General features: G+C 37.9%; 1 protein-coding gene across 1 annotated transcript in view; it reads right to left on the bottom strand.

The window, feature by feature from the left end:
* The window catches only part of LOC123536509 (chromatin-remodeling ATPase INO80-like), a 129,443-nt gene that overhangs the window by 33,814 nt on the left and 74,661 nt on the right, over positions 1-20,968 (bottom strand). Inside the window, exons 25-26 of the mRNA XM_045319728.2 lie at positions 20,219-20,338; positions 19,615-19,843 (exon numbers count right to left, since the gene is read on the bottom strand). Of these exons, the coding sequence (XP_045175663.2) occupies positions 19,615-19,843; positions 20,219-20,338 (349 nt within the window). The remainder of the gene's footprint in view (positions 1-19,614; positions 19,844-20,218; positions 20,339-20,968) is intronic.

Below are 20,968 nucleotides of genomic sequence, written 5' to 3'. Positions count from 1 at the left end.
CTAGGTTGACTGCTAATCCCGTCACAAAGTCAAGTGACAAGTAATCCTGCCACTAAGTGAAGTGACTATTAATCTCTCCACTAGGTGAAGTGACTGTTAATCCTGCCACAAGGTCAAGTGACTGTTAATCTCACAACTGGGTCAAGTGACTATTAATCCCACCACTAGGTCAAGTGACTGTTAATCCGGCAACTAGGTGAAGTTACTGTTGATCCTACCACTAGGTCAAGTGACTGTTAATCCTGCCATTAGGTTAAGTGACTGTAAACCTCACAACTGGGTCAAGTGACTATTAATCCCACCACTAGGTCAAGTGACTGTTAATCCCTCAACTAGGTGAAGTTACTGTTGATCCCACCACTAGGCCAAGTGACTTAATCCCACACTAGGTCAAGTAACTGTCAATCCCGCCACTAAGGTCAATTGTCTGTTTATCCCGCCATTAGGTCAAGATACTGTTAAACCCTCCTCTAGGTGAAGTAACTGTTAATCCCCCCATTAGGTCAAGATACTGTTAATCTCTCCACTAGGTGAAGTGACTGTTAATCCAGCCACAATGTCAAGTGACTATTGATCCCACCACTAGGTCAAGATACTGTTAATCCCATCACTACTTGAAGTGACTGTAAATTCCGCCACTAGGTCAAGTGACTGTAAATCCCTACACTAGTCAACTGTTTATCCTGCCACAAGGTCATGTGACTATTAATCCTGCCACTAGGTAAAGTGACTGTTAATCCTGCCATTAGGTCAAAATACTGTTATTCTCTCCACTAAGTGAAGTGACTATTAATCCAACCACAAGGTCAAGATACTATTAATCCCTCAACTAAGTAAAGTGACTGGTAATCCTGTCACTAAGCCAAGATACTGTTAATCCCTCAACTAGGTCAAGTGACTATCAATTCTGTCAGTAAGTCAAGATACTGTTAATCCAATCCCTTGACAAGGTCAAGTGACTATCAATTCTGTCAGTAAGTCAAGATACTGTTAATCCCATCACTAGGTCAAGTGACTGTTATTTCCACCATTAGGTCCAGTGACTATTAATCCTGTCAGTAAGTCAAGATACTGTTAATCCCACCACTAGGTCAAGTGACTGTTATTTCCACCATTAGGTCCAGTGACTGTTAATCCTGTCACTAAGTCAAGATATTGTTAATCCCTCCACTAGGTCCAGTGACTGTTAATCTTGCCACTAAGTCAAGATACTGTTAATCCCTACACTAGGTCCAGTGACTGTTAATCCTGTCAATAAGTCAAGTTACTGTAAATTCTGCCACTAGGTCAAGTGACTTTTAATCCTGACACTAGGTCAAATGACTGTTAATCCCGCCACTAAGTAAAGTGACTGTTAATCCTGCCTCTGGGTCAAGTGACTGTTTATCCTGCCACTAGGTCAAGTGACTGTTAATCATAATTAAGACTAATGCAAGGTTTCTTCAATTTATATCAAATACTTTTAGAGCAAGGTGTCTAACAAATTTTTTTTCGGACGGATGGACGCAGGGACAAGACCAAATCTATATGCCCCCACCACTCATAGTGGTGGCACAAAAATGATTTCTGCTTAGTGAATTGCAGGACAAGTAAAAATTGTAGCAGGATGAGTGAAAACTCTAGGCAGCTTGTCCTGCAGGACAGGTTGTTTTGAAAGATTTTGTCAAGCCCTGAAATGACTATTAACCCTTCCACTAAGCCAAGTGACTATTAATCCCATCTCTAGGTCAAGTGACTGTTTATCCCACTACTTGGCCAAGTGACTATTAAACCTGCCACTATGGTCAAGTGATAGTTAATCCTGCCACTAGATCAAATGACCGTTAATCCCGCCACTAGGTCAAGTGACTGTTAATTCCGCCACTAGGTCAAGTGACTGTTAATCCCGCCACTAGGTCAAGTGACTGTTAATCCCACCACTAGGTCAAGTGACTGTTAATCTCTAAAGTAGGTCAAGTTAATCTTAATCCCATCACTAGGTCATGTGACTGTTAATCCTGCCGCCAGGTCAACTGACTGTTAACCTCTCTGCTAGGTCAAGTGGTTGTTAATCTCTCCACTAGGTCAAGTGACCGTCAATCTCTCTGCTAGGTCAAGTGACTGTTAATCCCACTACTAGGTCAAGTGACTGCTAATCCCACCACTAGGTCAAGTGACTGTTAATCCTACATAATCCCACCACTAAGTCAAGTGACTGTTAATCCCACCACTAGGTCAAGTGACTGTTAATCCCACTTTTTGCAAGCAGGGCAGCATGTAAGTGGGGACAGTGCTATTACTGCTATCTCAGACTGCCATGAGCAAGTTGCCTTGTATGGAAGACTTATTTTATCTGCAAGGAACAAAGGAGTTAAGTCCATGAAGCCTCATGACAGATACTACTAAATATACTTGGTATTATTAATATTGTTCAAACATTGCCTTCACCAAACATTCTACCTGGATGACTGCAGTTCTAATGAATCTACATTTGTCTCCTACATGGTCACCCAATTGGTCCCAGTATTCTGCTGCAAGTTGGTGCTGAATATGCATATTCAAGATTGTCAGTAGTTTGTGCTAGGTGGACTCAGGAAGGGAGGGAAATATTTGTGCTAGGTGGACTCAGGAATGGAGGGAAATGTTTATGCTAGGTGGACTCAGGAATGGATGGAAATGTTTGTGCTAGGTGGATGCAGGAATGGAGGGAAATGTTTATGCTAGGTGGACTCAGGAATGGAGGGAAATGTTTGTGCTAGGTGGATTCAGGAATGGAGGAAAATGTATGTGCTAGGTGGACTCAGGAATGGAGGAAAATGTATGTGCTAGGTGGACTCAGGAATGGAGGGAAATGTTTGTGCTAGGTGGACGCAGGAAAATGTATGTGCTAGGTGGACTCAGGAATGGAGGAAAATGTATGTGCTAGGTGGACTCAGGAATGGAGGGAAATAAATGGCAGGGATGTATTTAAAGTATGTTTATTACATTCTGTGGCTTGATGCAACACTGAGACCAATGACCGACAATTAAATACCCTCCAACACCACTCCTTACTGCTGATTAATAAAATATTAAAGCATTACCTGAAGAAACAATTAAAACTACTTTAATTTCAGAACATGATAAACACAAAGAAAAAAACAATTGTTTCAAGTGGTCAATGGTACGGCAAGACCTTATCAGTCCATTAGTAACAATCATCCACAGCTGCCCTGCAGTCAGTCTGTCTTGACCATCAGTAATGACCTACAGATAGTGTCACTTGACTTCCTTGATATTCAAAATGGCCACACCATTTAAGTCAACAATACTGTATATCGCATACTATTCTCACCATTTTCAATTTGTAATCTAAGAGTGACCATCACTCCTATCTAAATTAGGAAAGAATAATTATTTCTAGCTCTTTAAAAAACACCATCAGTAGTCATTACTAATTAAAAATCTGTAGTGCACTTTTGTGGAAAATAAGGCAATTTGGCAAAAATAAAACTATTACTAATATTTTACAATTAATGATATTCTAAACCAAGATATCTGATGAATGACAGACATGATTTTAAATTAATCAGGGAACATAGCATGAAGCACTTCATTACTAAGTGTTTTATCATTAATCAGGGCTATTATCAATCCATTAAGACAAGAGCCCTCGAGACTAGCTACTGTACTCCAGGAAGGTCTCTACTGACCACAGAATGACCAGTCAGCACACACAGAGATAAAAGTGTCATTACAAGACAATATGGTTATAAAGGAAATATTGACCACATTAAAGAAAGTGTGATTATTTTTAAACATGTCAAAACAGCTTTATTTGTTCATAATCCCTCAACATCCATGATGCATATTTGTAAGAACAAGTCATCAAGGTCAAAGCTCCAGGTTAAATTAAGGGCAACTACTTCTGGTCTTTGTTTTTCATGGTCTATTAGCAGAGTGCTTTTTTTGAGTCACCACAAATGTTTTTCATTTAAGCTGAAAAATTTGTGAGGTCAATTCAAACAGGACTTTTCTTATTTCAGGCTTATTCTCATATGTTATAGATGCATTCTCAGTGTGTAACATTACTAAATGGTCAACAAATAACATCAAAACAGTAAGGTTAAGAACAGAACAAACTTCATAATCCTTTTGCACAAATTAATGAATTAAGTTTCTGTTGGTTAAGGGGAGACAACTGTGCTTTGTACTGGTTGTCGTTACAAAATTAAGGTGACATATGGTGAATGGTCATCTGTCAAGTGACCAATAGTCTAAGTGGTCACCTGTAGGGCTAGATAAACACCAGTAATTGTCCACTGTGTGTATCAATAAACCACCCGATAATCACAAGTCGGACAGGAAGTGTGCCTCAAACGGGTATAATCACAGCCCCTATAAGTCAGTCTGTTCAACTTTTTGGCTCCCTAAAATAAGCCTCAGTGACAAGTGAGAATTCCTAAATCACTGGTATTCACACCCTCTTCTTCCTGATCAGGGAATGTCTGCTTCATTACAGAAAAATTTCCTTCATTAAATCTGGCATATTCAACATTATTGTTAACTTATTCTGGTCTTAATGAAATATCAAAAATTCTCAGAAACAAAATTTGAAACTTGAAGAAAAATATGGACATGTCAATGTCAGTAATCTAGCATAAAAGTAATCTATTATATCTAAATTTTATTGCTTCAAAAGATTAAAAGAAAAACGAAACAGATGAAGTCAGTCCTTAATATAGTATGCTTAACAACTAAGTTGGCATTTTTATAATCAGTTTAGTTTCAGGGCCAGAAAGGTTGGGAATTCCAAAATTTAATTTTATATGCATAAAAATCTATTGTTCATTAAACATTTTGTGTGTTTAGTTAACTTTGCCATTAAAGCTTTATGGGATCATTTTTTCTGATAAAAACAAAGTTATACAAGGATGTACAATAATGAATTATACCTTTAAAATACACATGGATGATCAGGCTAGACAGAACTAGCAACAATCAATTTGTACAAAAGTTCAGCATCCTCTAACTCAAGGACATTTCAATCAATGCCAATTAATTAAGTCAATAACCTGACAATTATGGTACAATATTGTTGCTACATAATTTATCAATTATCTCCCATCTCACATGTTGTAGTGTAATGGTCAGTCTGACTGGACCCTGGTCACTCTGTTCCATAACAAACAGATAACAGACAGATAATAATCCATTTATGGCACGCCAGTTCCCTGCAGGATTCTGGTAAAGACAATATTTTATAGAGGATATTGACATTTGCAAAGCTTTTCATGATAAAAGTCAGGTAAACTGGACCCTCTATCCTAACACATTTACTCCTGAACTAAGGGTTGGCACTTCGATGTGGGTCATGGGGTAAATATGCAAACAGCAGATTTTTTATGTAATTTCATATTAAACTGCTGTTTTTATAGCAGAAAACTCAAAAAAGGGTGTGTAAAAACAGTGTAGGGACCCATAAAGAGTTTGGAACTACTTGTGTGCTAGCTAAATCGGTTTCTCTCTTGTTCTTTGTAGTGTGTGTGTGTGTGTTCGGGTTTAACATCTTTTTCAACAATTTATCAGTCATATAAACGACGGTGTCTACTTGTAGCAGTGAGCACAATGCCCAATTTTATAGTGCTGCCTCACTGGAATATTATGCCGTAGACACGTGGCATGATACCCCACCCAGTCACATTATACTGTCACCGGGCTGACCAGTCCTAACACTATCCCCTTAATGCTGAGCGCCAAGCGAGGAAGCTGGTAGTACCATTTTTTTACGGCTTTGGTATGACGCGGCCAGGGATCGAACCCACGACCTCCTGCACTCGAAGCTGATGCTCTACCACTAGGCTACCGAGGCGGTGTGTTCTTTGTAGTACGTATGTATGTATGTGGTATATACTTTTGTATGTGTGTACAACTCATACTTTCACTTTCATTCAGTTTATGTTTTGGTTTCTGTTATTTGAAATCCAATGCCAATAAGAAACATTCTATAATTGTCAGGATTCTCCTTTTTTTTTTTCCCCCCCAAGAATAATAACATATGTTACCTTTATCTTAAAGCAGGCAACCATTATATAAAGACAGATGTAAGGTTTTAAGGAAATATTCTCTCACATGTAACATGTAATTCACTCAGTACCATTTAATGTTCTGTTGTTTTCTTTTCTTTTCAAATCAAAAGCAGCCACATATCCTTTAGAGAAGTTCATCTATAATATGATCTGTTCAATATTATACATTTATTAATGCCTTGTCAATAATTGTCAAAATTAGTTTTGTCTAGTCACTTCCACACCATTCAATAAATCAGAAACAAAAGGGTCATGATGACCCTGAATCGCTCACCTGAGTAATATGAGGCACATGTTTAAAATGGCACCCTGATGCTAAAATATTAGAAAGTAGGTCAAATTCATGGTCACTAAAAGTCTGTTTTAAGATCAGTGAGCAAAACTGTACATGTCGTCCAAATTTCAAGGCTGTATCTTAAAAAAAAACAACACAAGAAAGTAGGTCAGTAGGTCAAGGTCACAGTCAAGTGACCCCTAATAGCTTGCGGTCATCAGGTAATTATAATTAAACAGTCTAGGAAATATGATCTGATAATTTTTTAAGTATTTATTCCTTTAAAACTCATATAGCAAGTGACCCCCAGGGCAGGGCCTCTTTTCACCCCAGGGGCATTATTTGAACAATCTTGTTAGAAATCCACAAGGCAATGCTACATACCAAATATCAAAGGCCTAGGTCTTGTGGTTTTAGACAAGAAGATTAAAAAAAAAAATTCCTACATAAGTCTAGGTAAAACTTGTGAACCCTGGGGAGGGGCCTCTTTTCACCCCAGGGGCACAATTTGAACAACCTTCATAGAGGACCATTAGATGATGTCACTTGCCAAATATCAAGACTCCACCTTGCGGTTTTGGGTAAGAAGATTTTTAAAGTTTTTCCTTTCGGTTGCCATGGCAACCAGAGTTCTGCATGGAATTCAATTCTTTGAACAATTTTGAAAGGGGGCCACCCAAGGATCATTCCTGTGAAGTTTGGTGTAATTCTGCTCAGTGGTTTTCAAGAAGATTTTTTTTAGAAATTGTTGATGGCCGCACGCTGCACGACGAACATTGAGCGGTCACAAAAGCTCTTTTTTTTTCAATTTCTGACTTTAGCATAACAACAGGAGTGTAAAACTACATCACAGAAAATTACTTTTGACATTTAACCTTTAGCCTGCTAAATTTCTAAAATGGACTAGTCCATCATTCAATTTGGACAATACCATTTATCATTTGAAGGGGTGTTCACTGACTGAATAGCGAATAGTGCTGACTATGATCAGCCTGTATGGACGTGCAGGCTGATCATGGTCTGCACTGGTCGTAAAGGCAAAGCCACTTGCCACCAGCAAGCTAAAGGTTAAAATTTTAACTAGAATTGTGTCCATAGGACACGGATGCGCCCACATACTGTGCCATCCTCTAAATAGCAAAGTTTTTATTAAGGAAGGGCCATAATTCTAGAAAAATTAGCACAGAAAAAAGTCCATTACTCATGGTCATCTTCACATGAAGGTCCTTCATCTGTAAAACTTTCAAGCAGATCCTTTCAATATTGTTTGAGGAGTTGGACACACAAGATTTTTCTCTATATTCTATACAGCAAAACTATCAAAGGGCCATAACTGTGGTAAAAATAGTCACAGAAAAAATTCCTTTCTTTATAGTCATCTTCACATCAAGGTTGCTCACCTGTAAAAGTTTGAAGCCAATCAGGCTAATAGTGTAGGATGAGTGGGACACACAAGACTTTGGGACGGATAGATGTACGGACAGCAGCAACGCTGAATGCCCCCACATAAATGTGTCGGGCATTATAACTCTAGAGCCACTGGGATAATCTGGATAGTTATCAAGCTTGGCTGAGATAATATGCCTCTAAACATTGTAACAATGTCTGGTGAAAACTGTATAAGAATTTACTAAAGTTAGGGAGTTGACAACTTTAATGGACACTGCCTGGGAGCTGCCACAAGTGATCACAATTTTATTGGCTTATAAATGTTCATACAGCACAAACTACAGACAGAAACTGCATTCAACATAAAGCCGCCCACTTGCAATATCTATAAAATCCTGTTATAATCTGTTTAATTAAAGCAAACTTTGAGCACAGATATTTTTGCAAATTATCTCTGCAAAGTATAACAAGAGCTCGTAGAACACGAAAGTGACAAAATGCCCTCCTTGATGCATTCAGTAACTGCACAAGGAACAGAAATTTTCAGGTCATTGTGACCTTGACCTTTGACCTACTGACCTTAAAACCAATAGGGACATCTGCTGGTCATGATCAACCTCCCTTTTAAGTATCGTGATCCTAGGTCCAAGCGTTCTCAAGATATAGTCCGGAAACAATATAACTGTTCTGGGCAACTGTGACTTTGACTTCTGACCTACTGACCTCAAAATCAATAGGATTCATCTGCTGGTCATGATCAACCTCCCTATAAAGTTTCATGATCCTAGGCCCAAGCTTTCTCAAGTTATTGTCCTGAAATCGTTTAACTGCTCCGGGTCACTGTGACCTTGACCTTTGACCACAAAATCAATAGGGGTAATCTGCTGGTCATGACCAACCTCCCTATTAACTTTCATGATCCTAGGCCCAAGCATTTTTGAGTTATCATCCGTTAACCGTTTAACTGTTCCGAGTCACTGTGACCTTGACCTTTGACCTACTGACCTCAAAATCAATAGGATTCCATCTGCTGGTCATGATCAACCTCCCTATTAAGTTTCATGATCCTAGGCCCAAGCTTTCTCAAGTTATCATCCAGAAACCATTTACCTGTTCCAGGTCATTGTGACCTTGACCTTTGACACAAAATCAATAGGGGTCATCTGCTGGTCATGATCATCCTCCCTATTAAGTTTCATGATCCTAGGACCAAGCTTTCTCAAGTTGTTGTCCAGAAACCGTTTAACTGTTCCGCGTCATTGTGACCTTGACCTTTGACCTCAAAATCAATAGTGGTCATCTGCTGGTCATAACCAACCTCCCTATTAACTTTCATGATCCAAGGCTCAAGCGTTCTTGCGCTATCATCCGAAAACCGTTTAACTGTTCTGAGTCACTGTGACCTTGACCTTTGACCTACTGACCTCAAAATCAATAGGATTCCATCTGCTGGTCATGATCAACCTCCCTATTAAGTTTCATGATCCTACCCAAGCTTCTGCTGGTCATGACCAACCTCCCTATTAACTTTCATGATCCTAGACCCAAGCGTTCTTTAGTCATCATCCGAAAACCGTTTAACTATTCCGGGTCACTGTGACCTTGACCTACTGACCTCAAAATCCATAGGGGTCATCTGCTGGTCATGATCAACCTCCCAATTAAGTTTCGTGACCCTAGGCCCAAGAGTTCTCAAGTTATCGTCCGGAAACGGTTTAACTGTTCCGTGTCATTCTCATCTTGACCTTTGACCTACTGACCTCTAAATCATTAGTGGTCATCTGCTGGTCATGATCAACCTCCCTATCAATTTTCATGATCTTAGGCCCAAGAGTTATCATCCGGAAACCGATTGATCTACATACCAACAAACCGACCGACCAAGACATCTGCAAGACAATATACCCCTCTTTCTTCGAAGTGAGGGCGCGGGGGGGGGGGGGGGGGGGGGGGGGGGCATAAAAATGTCTTGAATAGTATAAAATGTCCAAGATGCTTTTGAAATTATATAAAACAAATGGGTTTTAACAAATATTGATTTTTCATTTTTGTGTTTTGCTATTTCTTATTGTCAGAAAATAAATTTGTTAAATTTCATTGTTTGACAAGAATCTTCAAAAGATCAAGATTGGAAATATACAGTGAACAGACACAGAAACAGAAATTATCATGCTACTTTCTTTACTTTGACTGTGAAAAAAGGAAGAAATATTTTTACATCTCAAAATAGAAACAAACCAACATTACATAGCACATAAAAATAAACATGGAGAAAAGGATTGATGTATCATGCACAAAAATAACCATTTCTTCAGTACTGAAACTGAAAATTTGTTTTCTGACCTATCATTTAAGAAAACTGAATTCCTGAAACAGAACAAGAGGACCATGATGGTCCTGAATCGCTCACCTCTTCCCACATGACCAAGTTTTGAGTATGACGTCATTTTTTCTATTATTTGACATAGTGACCTAGTTTTTGAGCTCATGTGACCCAGTTTTGAACTTGACCTAGATATTATCAAGATAAAAATTCTAACCAATTTTCATGAAGATCCATTGAAAAATATGGTCTCTAGAGAGGTCACAAGGTTTTTCTATTATTTGACCTATTGACCTAGTTTTCGAAGGTACGTGACCCTGTTTACTATCCTCAAAGTGAACATTCTCACTAATTTTCATGAAGATCTCATGAAAAATATGGCCTCTAGAGAGGTCACAAGGTTTTTCTATTTTTATACCTACTGGCCTAGTTTTTGACCACACGTGACCCAGTTTCAAAATTGACCTAGATATCATCAAGGTGAACATTCAGATCAATTTTCATGAAGATCCATTGAAAAATATGGCCTCTAGAGAGGTCAAAAGACTTTTTCTAATTTTAGACCTACTGACCTAGTTTTTGACCGCAGCTGACCCAGTTTCAAACCTGACCTAGATATCATCAAGATGAACATTCAGACCAACTTTCATACAGATCCCATGAAAAGTATGGCCTCTAGAGAGGTCACAATGTTTTTTTATTATTTGACCTACTGACCTAGTTTTTTAAGGATCGTGACCCAGTTTCAAACTTGACCTAGATATCATCAAGGTGAACATTCTGACCAATTTTCATGAAGATCCATTCAAGGGTATGGCCTCTAGAGAGCTCACAAGGTTTTTCTATTTCAAGACCTACTGACCTAGTTTTTGATTGCAGTTGACCCAGTTTAAAAGTTGACCTATATATCATCAAGATAAACATTCAGACCAACTTTCATACAGATCCCATGAAAAATATGGCCTCTAGAGAGGTCACAAGGTTTTTTCATTATTTGACCTACTGACCTACTTTTTGATGGCACGTGACCCACTTTCGAACTTGACCTAGATATCATCAAGGTGAACATTCTGACCAATTTTCATGAAGATCTCATGAAACATATGGCCTCTAGAGAGGTCACAAGGTTTTTCTATTTTTAGACCTACTGACCTAGTTTTTGAACGCACGTGACCCAGTTTCAAACTTGACCTAGATATCATCAAGATGAACATTCAGACAATTTTTCATACAGATCCCATCAAAAATATGGCCTTTAGAGAGGTCACAAGGTTTTTCTATTATTTGACCTACTGACCTAGATTTTGACAGCACGTGACCCAGTTTAGAACTTGACCTAGATATCATCAAGCTGAATGTTCTGACCAATTTTCATGAAGATCTTGTGAAATATATGGCCTCTAGAGAGGTCACAATGTTTTTCTATTCTTAGACCTACTGACCTAGTTTTCGACGGCACGTGACCCAGTTTCAAACTTGACCTAGATATCATCAATGTGAACACTCTGACCAATTTTCATGAAGATCTTATGAAATATATGGCCTCTAGAGAGGTCACAAGGTTTTTCTATTTTTAGACCTACTGACCTAGTTTTTGATGGCACGTGACCCAGTTTCGAACTTGACCTAGATATCATCAAGATGAACATTCTGACCCATTTTCATAAAGATCCCACGAAAAATGTGACCTCTAGAGTGGTCACAAGCAAAAGTTTACGGACGGACGGACGACGGACGCTGCGTGATCACAAAAGCTCACCTTGTCACTATGTGACAGGTGAGCTAAAAATGATAATTGTACATCCCATAATAGCACCCACTAAGCTTCTGTGAGTTGTTCATAAATAAAGACTATAGTGTAAGCCACCTGAATGGCATTTTGAATCTAATGAATTGTAGTAATCAATATCTACTACAATACAAACAAGAGGACCATGATGGTCCTGAATCGCTCACCTCTTCCCACATGACCCAGTTTTGAGTATGACGTCGTTTTTTCTATTATCTGACATAGTGACCTAGTTTTTGAGCTCATGTGACCCAGTTTTGAACCTGACCTAGATATAATCAAGATAAAAATTCTGACCAATTTTCATGAAGATCCATTGAAAAATATGGTCTCTAGAGAGGTCACAAGGTTTTTCTATTATTTGACCTATTGACCTAGTTTTCAAAGGTACGTGACCCTGTTTTGAACTTTACCTAGATATCAAGGTGAACATTCTCACTAATTTTCATGAAGATCTCATGAAAAATATGGCCTCTAGAGAGGTCACAAGGTTTTTCTATTTTTATACCTACTGGCCTAGTTTTTGACAGTACGTGACCCAGTTTCGAAACTGACCTAGATATCATCAAGGTGAACATTCAGATCAATTTTCATGAAGATCCATTGAAAAATATGGCCTCTAGAGAGGTCAAAAGATTTTTCTAATTTTAGACCTACTGACCTAGTTTTTGACCGCAGTTGACCCAAGTTAAACCTGACCTAGATATCATCAAGATGAAAATTCAGACCAACTTTCATACAGATCCCATGAAAAGTATGGCCTCTAGAGAGGTCACAAGGTTTTTTTATTATTTGACCTACTGACCTAGTTTTTTATGGCACGTGACCCAGTTTCAAACTTGACCTAGATATCATCAAGGTGAACATTCTGACCAATTTTCATGAAGATCCATTCAAGGGTATGGCCTCTAGAGAGCTCACAAGGTTTTTCTATTTCAAGACCTACTGACCTAGTTTTTGATCGCAGTTGACCCAGTTTCAACCTTGACCTATATATCATCAAGATAAACATTCAGACCAACTTTCATACAGATCCCATGAAAAATATGGCCTCTATAGAGGTCACAACGTTTTTTCATTATTTGACCTACTGACCTACTTTTTGATGGCACGTGACCCACTTTCGAACTTGACTTAGATATCATCAAGATGAACATTCTGACCAACTTTTTATGGAGATCCATTCATAAGTATGGCCTCTAGAGAGGTCACAAGGTTTTTCTATTTTTAGACCTACTGACCTAGTTTTTGACCGCACATGACCCTGTTTCGAACTTGACCTAGATATCATCAAGATGAACATTCAGACCAACTTTCATATAGATCCCATGAAAAATATGGCCTTTAGAGAGGTCACAAGGTTTTTCTATTATTTGACCTACTGACCTAGTTTTTGACGGCACGTGACCCACTTTCGAACCTGACCTAGATATCATCAAGATGAACATTCAGACCAACTTTCATACAGATCCCATGAAAAATATGGCCTTTAGAGAGGTCACAAGGTTTTTCTATTATTTGACCTACTGACCTAGTTTTTGATGGCACGTGACCCACTTTCAAACTTCACCTAGATATCATCAAGGTGAACATTCTGACCAATTTTCATGAAGATCTCATGAAATATATGGCCTCTAGAGAGGTCACAAGGTTTTTCTATTTTTAGACCTACTGACCTAGTTTTTGACCGCACGTGACCCAGTTTCCAACTTGACCTAGATATCATCAAGATGAACATTCAGACCAACTTTCATACAGATCCCATGAAAAATATGGCCTTTAGAGAGGTCACAAGGTTTTTCTATTATTTGACCTACTGACCTAGTTTTTGACGGCACGTGACCCACTTTCGAACTTGACCTAGATATCATCAAGATGAACATTCAGACCAACTTTCATACAGATCCCATGAAAAATATGGCCTCTAGAGAGGTCACAAGGTTTTTCTATTATCTGACCTACTGACCTAGTTTTTGATGGCACGTGACCCACTTTCAAACTTCACCTAGATATAATCAAGGTGAACATTCTGACCAATTTTCATGAAGATCTCATGAAATATATGGCCTCTAGAGAGGTCACAAGGTTTTTCTATTTTTAGACCTACTGACCTAGTTTTTGACCGCACGTGACCCAGTTTCGAACTTGACCTAGATATCATCAAGATGAACATTCAGACCAACTTTCATACAGATCCCATGAAAAATATGGCCTTTAGAGGGTCACAAGGTTTTCTATTATTTGACCTACTGACCTATTTTTTGAAGGCACGTGACCCACTTTCGAACTTGACCTAGATATCATCAAGATGAACATTCAGACCAACTTTCATACAGATCCCATGAAAAATATGGCCTCTAGAGAGGTGACAAGGTTTTTCTAATATTTGACCTACTGACCTAGTTTTTGACGGCAAGTGACCCACTTTTAAACTTGACCTAGATATCATCAAGGTGAACACTCTGACCAATTTTCATGAAGATCTCATGAAATATATGGCCTCTAGAGAGGTCACAAGGTTTTTCTATTTTTAGACCTACTGACCTAGTTTTTGACCGCACGTGACCCAGTTTCGAACTTGACCTAGATATCATCAAGATGAACATTCAGACCAACTTTCATACAGATCCCATGAAAAATATGGCCTTTAGAGAGGTCACAAGGTTTTTCTATTATTTGACCTACTGACCTAGTTTTTGATGGCACGTGACCCAGTTTCGAACTTGACCTAGATATCATCAAGGTGAACGTTCTGACCAATTTTCATGAAGATCTTGTGAAATATATGGCCTCTAGAGAGGTCACAAGGTTTTTCTATTTTTAGACCTACTGACCTAGTTTTTGACGGCACGTGACCCAGTTTCGAACTTGACCTAGATATCATCAAGGTGAACATTCTGACCAACTTTCATAAAGATCCCATGAAAAATGTGACCTCTAGAGTGGTCACAAGCAAAAGTTTACGGACTGACGCACGCACGCACGGACGGACGACGGACACCGCGCGATCACAAAAGCTCACCTTGTCACTTTGTGACAGGTGAGCTAAAAATAAAAATCCCAAAAAACATCTGAAAGTCAAGCTTTGACTGCAACCAATAAAATGGAGGGTGTACACTGACTGAGAGCAACTTTCTCAACTTATATGAACGTGAAGACCCTAGTCAAATTCTGTTTTACCTATGGTTCAAACCTTTGACCTCCTGCTAGCCCCTAAACCTCCTCTTTTGATCTAGTAACCTTAGGCTTATCTGATATTAGCCAAAAGCAAGTTTTTCTTCAAACTGCAATTTCTAACAATTAAACACAATCATTTTAACAGCAATCTTACTTCTTTAATTAATCATTGAGAATATTTTGTCCTCGCACTATTTGCTCTCTACATGGTTACAAGTATTGTTTTACTACTGTTCCATTGCCTCCTGCTGTGACAGGATACTGTTCTGACATCTGCTCTTAGAACTAATGAAAATTACTACTTGTTTTCCCTGGTTTTAGATTTGTAGGATTTTCAGTCATAAAGTCATATGGAAACTGTTCAGTTTCAACATGGAGAAAGAACCCCTTGAACTACTAACGACAGAAAATTACCCCAGTAGAACGACTAACCTTCCTCAAGTCTGCAGGATAGCTTCAGAACATGAAAGAATTCTACATCAAAAGCAGGGTTTCCAACCACTACGGTGAGGGAGTGTTTCAAGGTTTAACCACTATACCCAATTCTCTACCTTCTCATAAAATAAAACATGGCCTTCACCATAAATAAACAAGAGGACCATGATGGTCCTGAATCGCTCACCTCTTCCCAAATGACCCAGTTTTGAGTATGACGTCGTTTTTTCTATTATTTGACATAGTGACCTAGTTTTTGAGCTCATGTGACCCAGTTTTGAACCTGACCTAGATATTATCAAGATAAAAATTCTGACCAATTTTCAAGAAGATCCATTGAAAAATATGGCCTCTAGAGAGGTCACAAGGTTTTTCTGTTATTTGACCTAGTTTTCGAAGGTACGTGACCCTGATTTGAATTTTACCTAGATATCATCAAGGTGAACATTCTCACTAATTTTCATGAAGATCTCATGAAAAATATGGCCTCTAGAGAGGTCACAAGGTTTTTCTATTTTTATACCTACTGGCCTAGTTTTTGACCGCACGTGACCCAGTTTTGAAACTGACCTAGATATCATCAAGATGAACATTCAGATCAATTTTCATGAAGATCCATTGAAAAATATGGCCTCTAGAGAGGTCAAAAGATTTTTCTAATTTTAGACCTACTGACCTAGTTTTTGACTGCAGTTGACCCAGTTTCAAACTTGACCTAGATATCATCAAGATGAACATTCAGACCAACTTTCATACAGATCCCATGAAAAGTATGGCCTCTAGAGAGGTCACAAGGTTTTTTTATTATTTGACCTACTGACCTAGTTTTTTAAGGCACGTGACCCAGTTTCAAACTTGATCTAGATATCATCAAGGTGAACATTCTGACCATTTTTTATGGAGATCCATTCACAAGTATGGCCTCTAAAGAGGTCACAAGGTTTTTCTATTTTTAGACCTACTGACCTAGTTTTTGACCGCACATGACCCTGTTTCGAACTTGACCTAGATATCATCAAGATGAACATTCAGACCAACTTTCATACAGATCCCATAAAAAATATGGCCTTTAGAGAGGTCACAAGGTTTTTCTATTATTTGACCTACTGACCTAGTTTTTGATGGCACGTGACCCACTTTCGAAACTGACCTAGATATCATCAAGATGAACATTCAGACCAACTTTCATACAGATTCCATGAAAAATATGGCCTCTAGAGAGGTCACAAGGTTTTTCTATTATTTGACCTACTGACCTAGTTTTTGAAGGCACGTGACCCAGTTTCAAACTTGACCTAGATATCATCAAGGTGAACATTCTGACCAATTTTCATGAAGATCTCATGAAATATATGGCCTCTAGAGAGGTCACAAGGTTTTTCTATTTTTAGACCTACTGACCTAGTTTTTGACCGCACGTGACCCAGTTTAGAAACTGACTTAGATATCATCAAGATGAACATTCAGACCAACTTTCATACAGATCCCATGAAAAATGTGGCCTTTAGAGAGGTCACAAGGTTTTTCTATTATCTGACCTACTGACCTTGTTTTTGACGGCACGTGACCCGGTTTCGAACTTGACCTAGATATCATCAAGATGAACATTCTGACCAATTTTCATGAAGATCTTTTGAAATATATGGCCTCTAGAGAGGTCACAAGGTTTTTCTATTTTTAGACCTACTGACCTAGTTATTGATCCCACGTGACCCGGTTGCGAACTTGACCTAGATATCATCAAGGTGAACATTCTGACCAATTTTCATGAAGATCTTGTGAAATATATGGCCTCTAGAGAGGTCACAAGGTTTTTCATTTTTAGACCTACTGACCTAGTTTTTGAAGGCACGTGACCCAGTTTCGAACTTGACCTAGATATCATCAAGATAAACATTCTGACCAACTTTCATAAAGATCCCATGAAAAATGTGACCTCTAGAGTGGTCACAAGCAAAAGTTTACGGACGCACGCACGGACGACGGACACTGCGCGATCACAAAAGCTCACCTTGTCACTTTGTGACAGGTGAGCTAAAAACACATAAGGAAAACAAAACAGAACTTAAATACAATAAAATAGTTACTATGTAAGCATGCTATTGAGGTATAAAGGCCTAAGAACCAATGCCTAAATGTCATAGGCCTGTGCACCGAGTATAAAGAGCATAAGTTTCTGCAAGCAGTTGTTTACCCATAAAATAGCTCAATTTGCATGTTATCTTAATTACTGCAACCAATCATATTTCGTCATTTTAATTGTCACTGGATTTTTATCTTTGCTAAACATCCACAAAAAAGCACCATAAATTGCTATAACAAGGAAAGAAATCAATTCTTATCAAACATCCTAACAGGTAAACAAGCAAGCGTCAAATTTGTGAAATTAGAGGTTTATTTGTCACAAGAATGGAAAATCATTACAAAAGCAATAAAATAAAGTGACAAAGAAAACTAGATATCATTGTTTATGAAAGCAGTCAAAAATAACTATTGATAAAAGATTTTATTTTTGCTGGGACACAATTTAGGTCATATGGCAACTCTTCCAGCTTTTGATGGTGGAGGAACACACCAGCCCCTCCAAGCATATTTTCAGGCAAGTGCTAGGGCCAGGGTAGATCCTAGACCTTTCAAACATAAAAATTACTACAGCTCAAGCAAGGTTTCAAACTGACATCAGTGAGAGTCCAAGTGATTCAATGTAAATTACATTAATCACTTGGACATGTCTTGATAAATGTAAAATGAAATATTTCTTAAACATCAAAAACTCAAATTTTATTGCATCCATTTCCATTGGTAGCTTTCATCAACTAACCGATAATATAAGAAACCTTTTCATCCTTGGTAACAACAACATGTAAAAAACATTAAACCTTGATTCTTGTTTTTAACACTCTTGTGAATTGTGATATAAGAATGAACTTTGACAAGACTCTGAATATAATATTGATCTAACAACAAATAGATTTTAGTTTAAACTTATCAATTTGACAAAAACATTCTAATCCAAGATGTGTACAGATTTTTGATCAATATGTAACATGTAACATACAATGTATGTATTTAATACAGTGTACTCTTAAAATGATAAATGGGGGGGGGGGAGACAGGACAAAGCTGTTTCATCCATAAAAAACAATGGTCTATTGTCTTCCTTCTAAGACATTCAAGCTGAAAAATCACATATTATGATTCATCTCTGCTAGTGTTTATTTTCCAAACTCACCTTCACATTGAGAGGTAGAAAAAACTCGGCTCTCATAGTAAAATCAATAGAACTATCTTTTTGCAAGAATAAGTTGTAAATTACGGAGACGATTCCCAGGATCATTTGTAACATTATTCCTAATAAAGAGCCATTAAATCCATTTAATTGCCATGATTATTTCAGTTTTGATTGGTTAACTAAATTAAACATTCCGGGTAAAAAAAGTTAATTAAAAGGAAGGGACAAAATCAATTTCGTTTTGTGGAGCCAATCAGTCACAAGAGAGAGGCATGTCAATCTAAAACTAAAACAAATTCATTACCAGTAATTAAAATTTGTACATGAATGCTGGTATAATTAGCTGAGCTACTATGTTCTATACGCAAACACACGTAATGAACCACAGGTTGGCACACTGCCAAATATTTCAATATCATATCCATGTAACCGAAGGGAAGTAACTTATAAGTTGATTTTTAAAAAAAAATAAACACAGTAATCTTTCCTTTAAAGTATTATTACTGAGAAAGTAGCCAACATGCCTCATGAAACACTGTCAAATTATGCAAGAATTTGTGTAAAAGATATTTTATAATTTACATGCTAACATTCTGAAACAGCATTACATAAACAAGTTAATGCCTCTATCAGGCTCTCTGGTCACATAAATATGTCTGTTTACTTTTCCGTCAGAAGACTGTTCTATTTAACAACTGAACTGAATACCACTATAGCATCCCTAAACTATTTTTGCCTTTATCTCCTTGCCTACTAATTGAAAGCCTTTAAAAGTATGTATTTCTCATTCCTTATGTGGCTACAGGCTCTTCAACTGTCCAATAAATAACAGCTTCACTACATTGTTAAGAAGAAACTCATAGCATTTGGAATTGGTGTTGGAAGGACAAAGGGAGGTAACACAGACACTGTTCACCTTCACCAAGTAATAAATGAAATTTAACTTACCAGGAATGTAAACACCAGAATAGCCATATTTAGGATGTATCCCTAGAAGCCCCTGTGGATGCATCGGGAAGAAACGCCACCTTGTCCACCACTGAACCTCCTCATATATGTCAGGAGTTCCATACTTCAGCGAGTGCATGGCCTTCTGGGTACCACAAAGTTCTGCAGCAATATTATCCCACTGAGCACTGCGATCAGCGCAGTAAGAAATGCGTTGTTTGATTAGCACCTGGCCAGGGCAGAAACCAAGTCGTTAAAAAATAAATTTAAAACACATTGTGGTAACTTCAGAGTTTCTTTTCATGTTGGCTTCATCATGCTGTCTAAACTCAACAACAGTATCAATAAATTCTGAATACAACCAGTTTTCAAGATCCTCAGTTTCACATTAATTTTGCTACAATTTTTATGGAAAAATCTGTATTTTATGTCTGTCTTAATTTTCATTTTTCATATATCGGAGTAGAGTTTGGAAATAAAATCTATATTAACTTTTTAAGTCTTATATGCCTAAGTTCACATTACACCTTTCGTCATCTAACTTGTACTTCAATATTTCGACACTAGACAGATTATAATCAACTTTTTAGATATGTATACATACCTTAGGTACAGTATGGTATAGGAATGTTGGGTACTGTGTGGGCTGGCACTCAAGTACCTGTGGGGGGTGTTCCTTATGGCACAATGGTGTTAACACTGGCAACTCTGGGGATCTAGGTGACTGCAAAATCAATATTGTTGAATAGAAAATGTCAAGATTGCATCTAACATGCAACACTAGAACTGCTTTTTCCTAAGAAGCAACAACTGTTTCATACATGCTATGTTTTTTATTTTTGTTGTTGATTTTGAAATTTGTTGTTTTGCGTGTAGTGCTGCTTTACAATACTATTTCTGTTATGTAACAGTAGACAGTTAAATATGTCATCTTGCATTCTGTGTCAGTTTCCTGCAAGTATCTGCCAACTTCTCCACATGAATCAGATAAGGATGGTGAATGATTTCAAACACAATGTCTTCTATCAAATCATTAAGGAGAACATGTGCCTCACCCAGGGATTGAACTTTTGTCAATATCCATAGATCTGTGCTTTTCTTATTGACCAAAGCAGACAGGCTCATTAACGCTTTGACTCTCTTCACATTTAAGCAAAGAAAATTAGTGAAAAGTTAACAGCCGCCATGTGTTTTCTCAGCATCAAACTTTACTAAGAACATCAACTGGGAGAGTTACCAAACTTGGAAGGTGAATAATTTGGCTTTCAAGTTCAAAACTGTGTTTGTTTCTTCAGTTAATTTGACAAAACAAACACAGTTTTGAAGTTTACATTTGGATAACGTACATATGGGC

This window comes from Mercenaria mercenaria, chromosome 1, assembly GCF_021730395.1.
Source record: "Mercenaria mercenaria strain notata chromosome 1, MADL_Memer_1, whole genome shotgun sequence".
In the NCBI taxonomy this organism is placed as follows: domain Eukaryota; kingdom Metazoa; phylum Mollusca; class Bivalvia; order Venerida; family Veneridae; genus Mercenaria; species Mercenaria mercenaria.
Note: the sequence above shows the minus strand (reverse complement) of the source record. Positions and strands in the feature narration are given on the sequence as shown.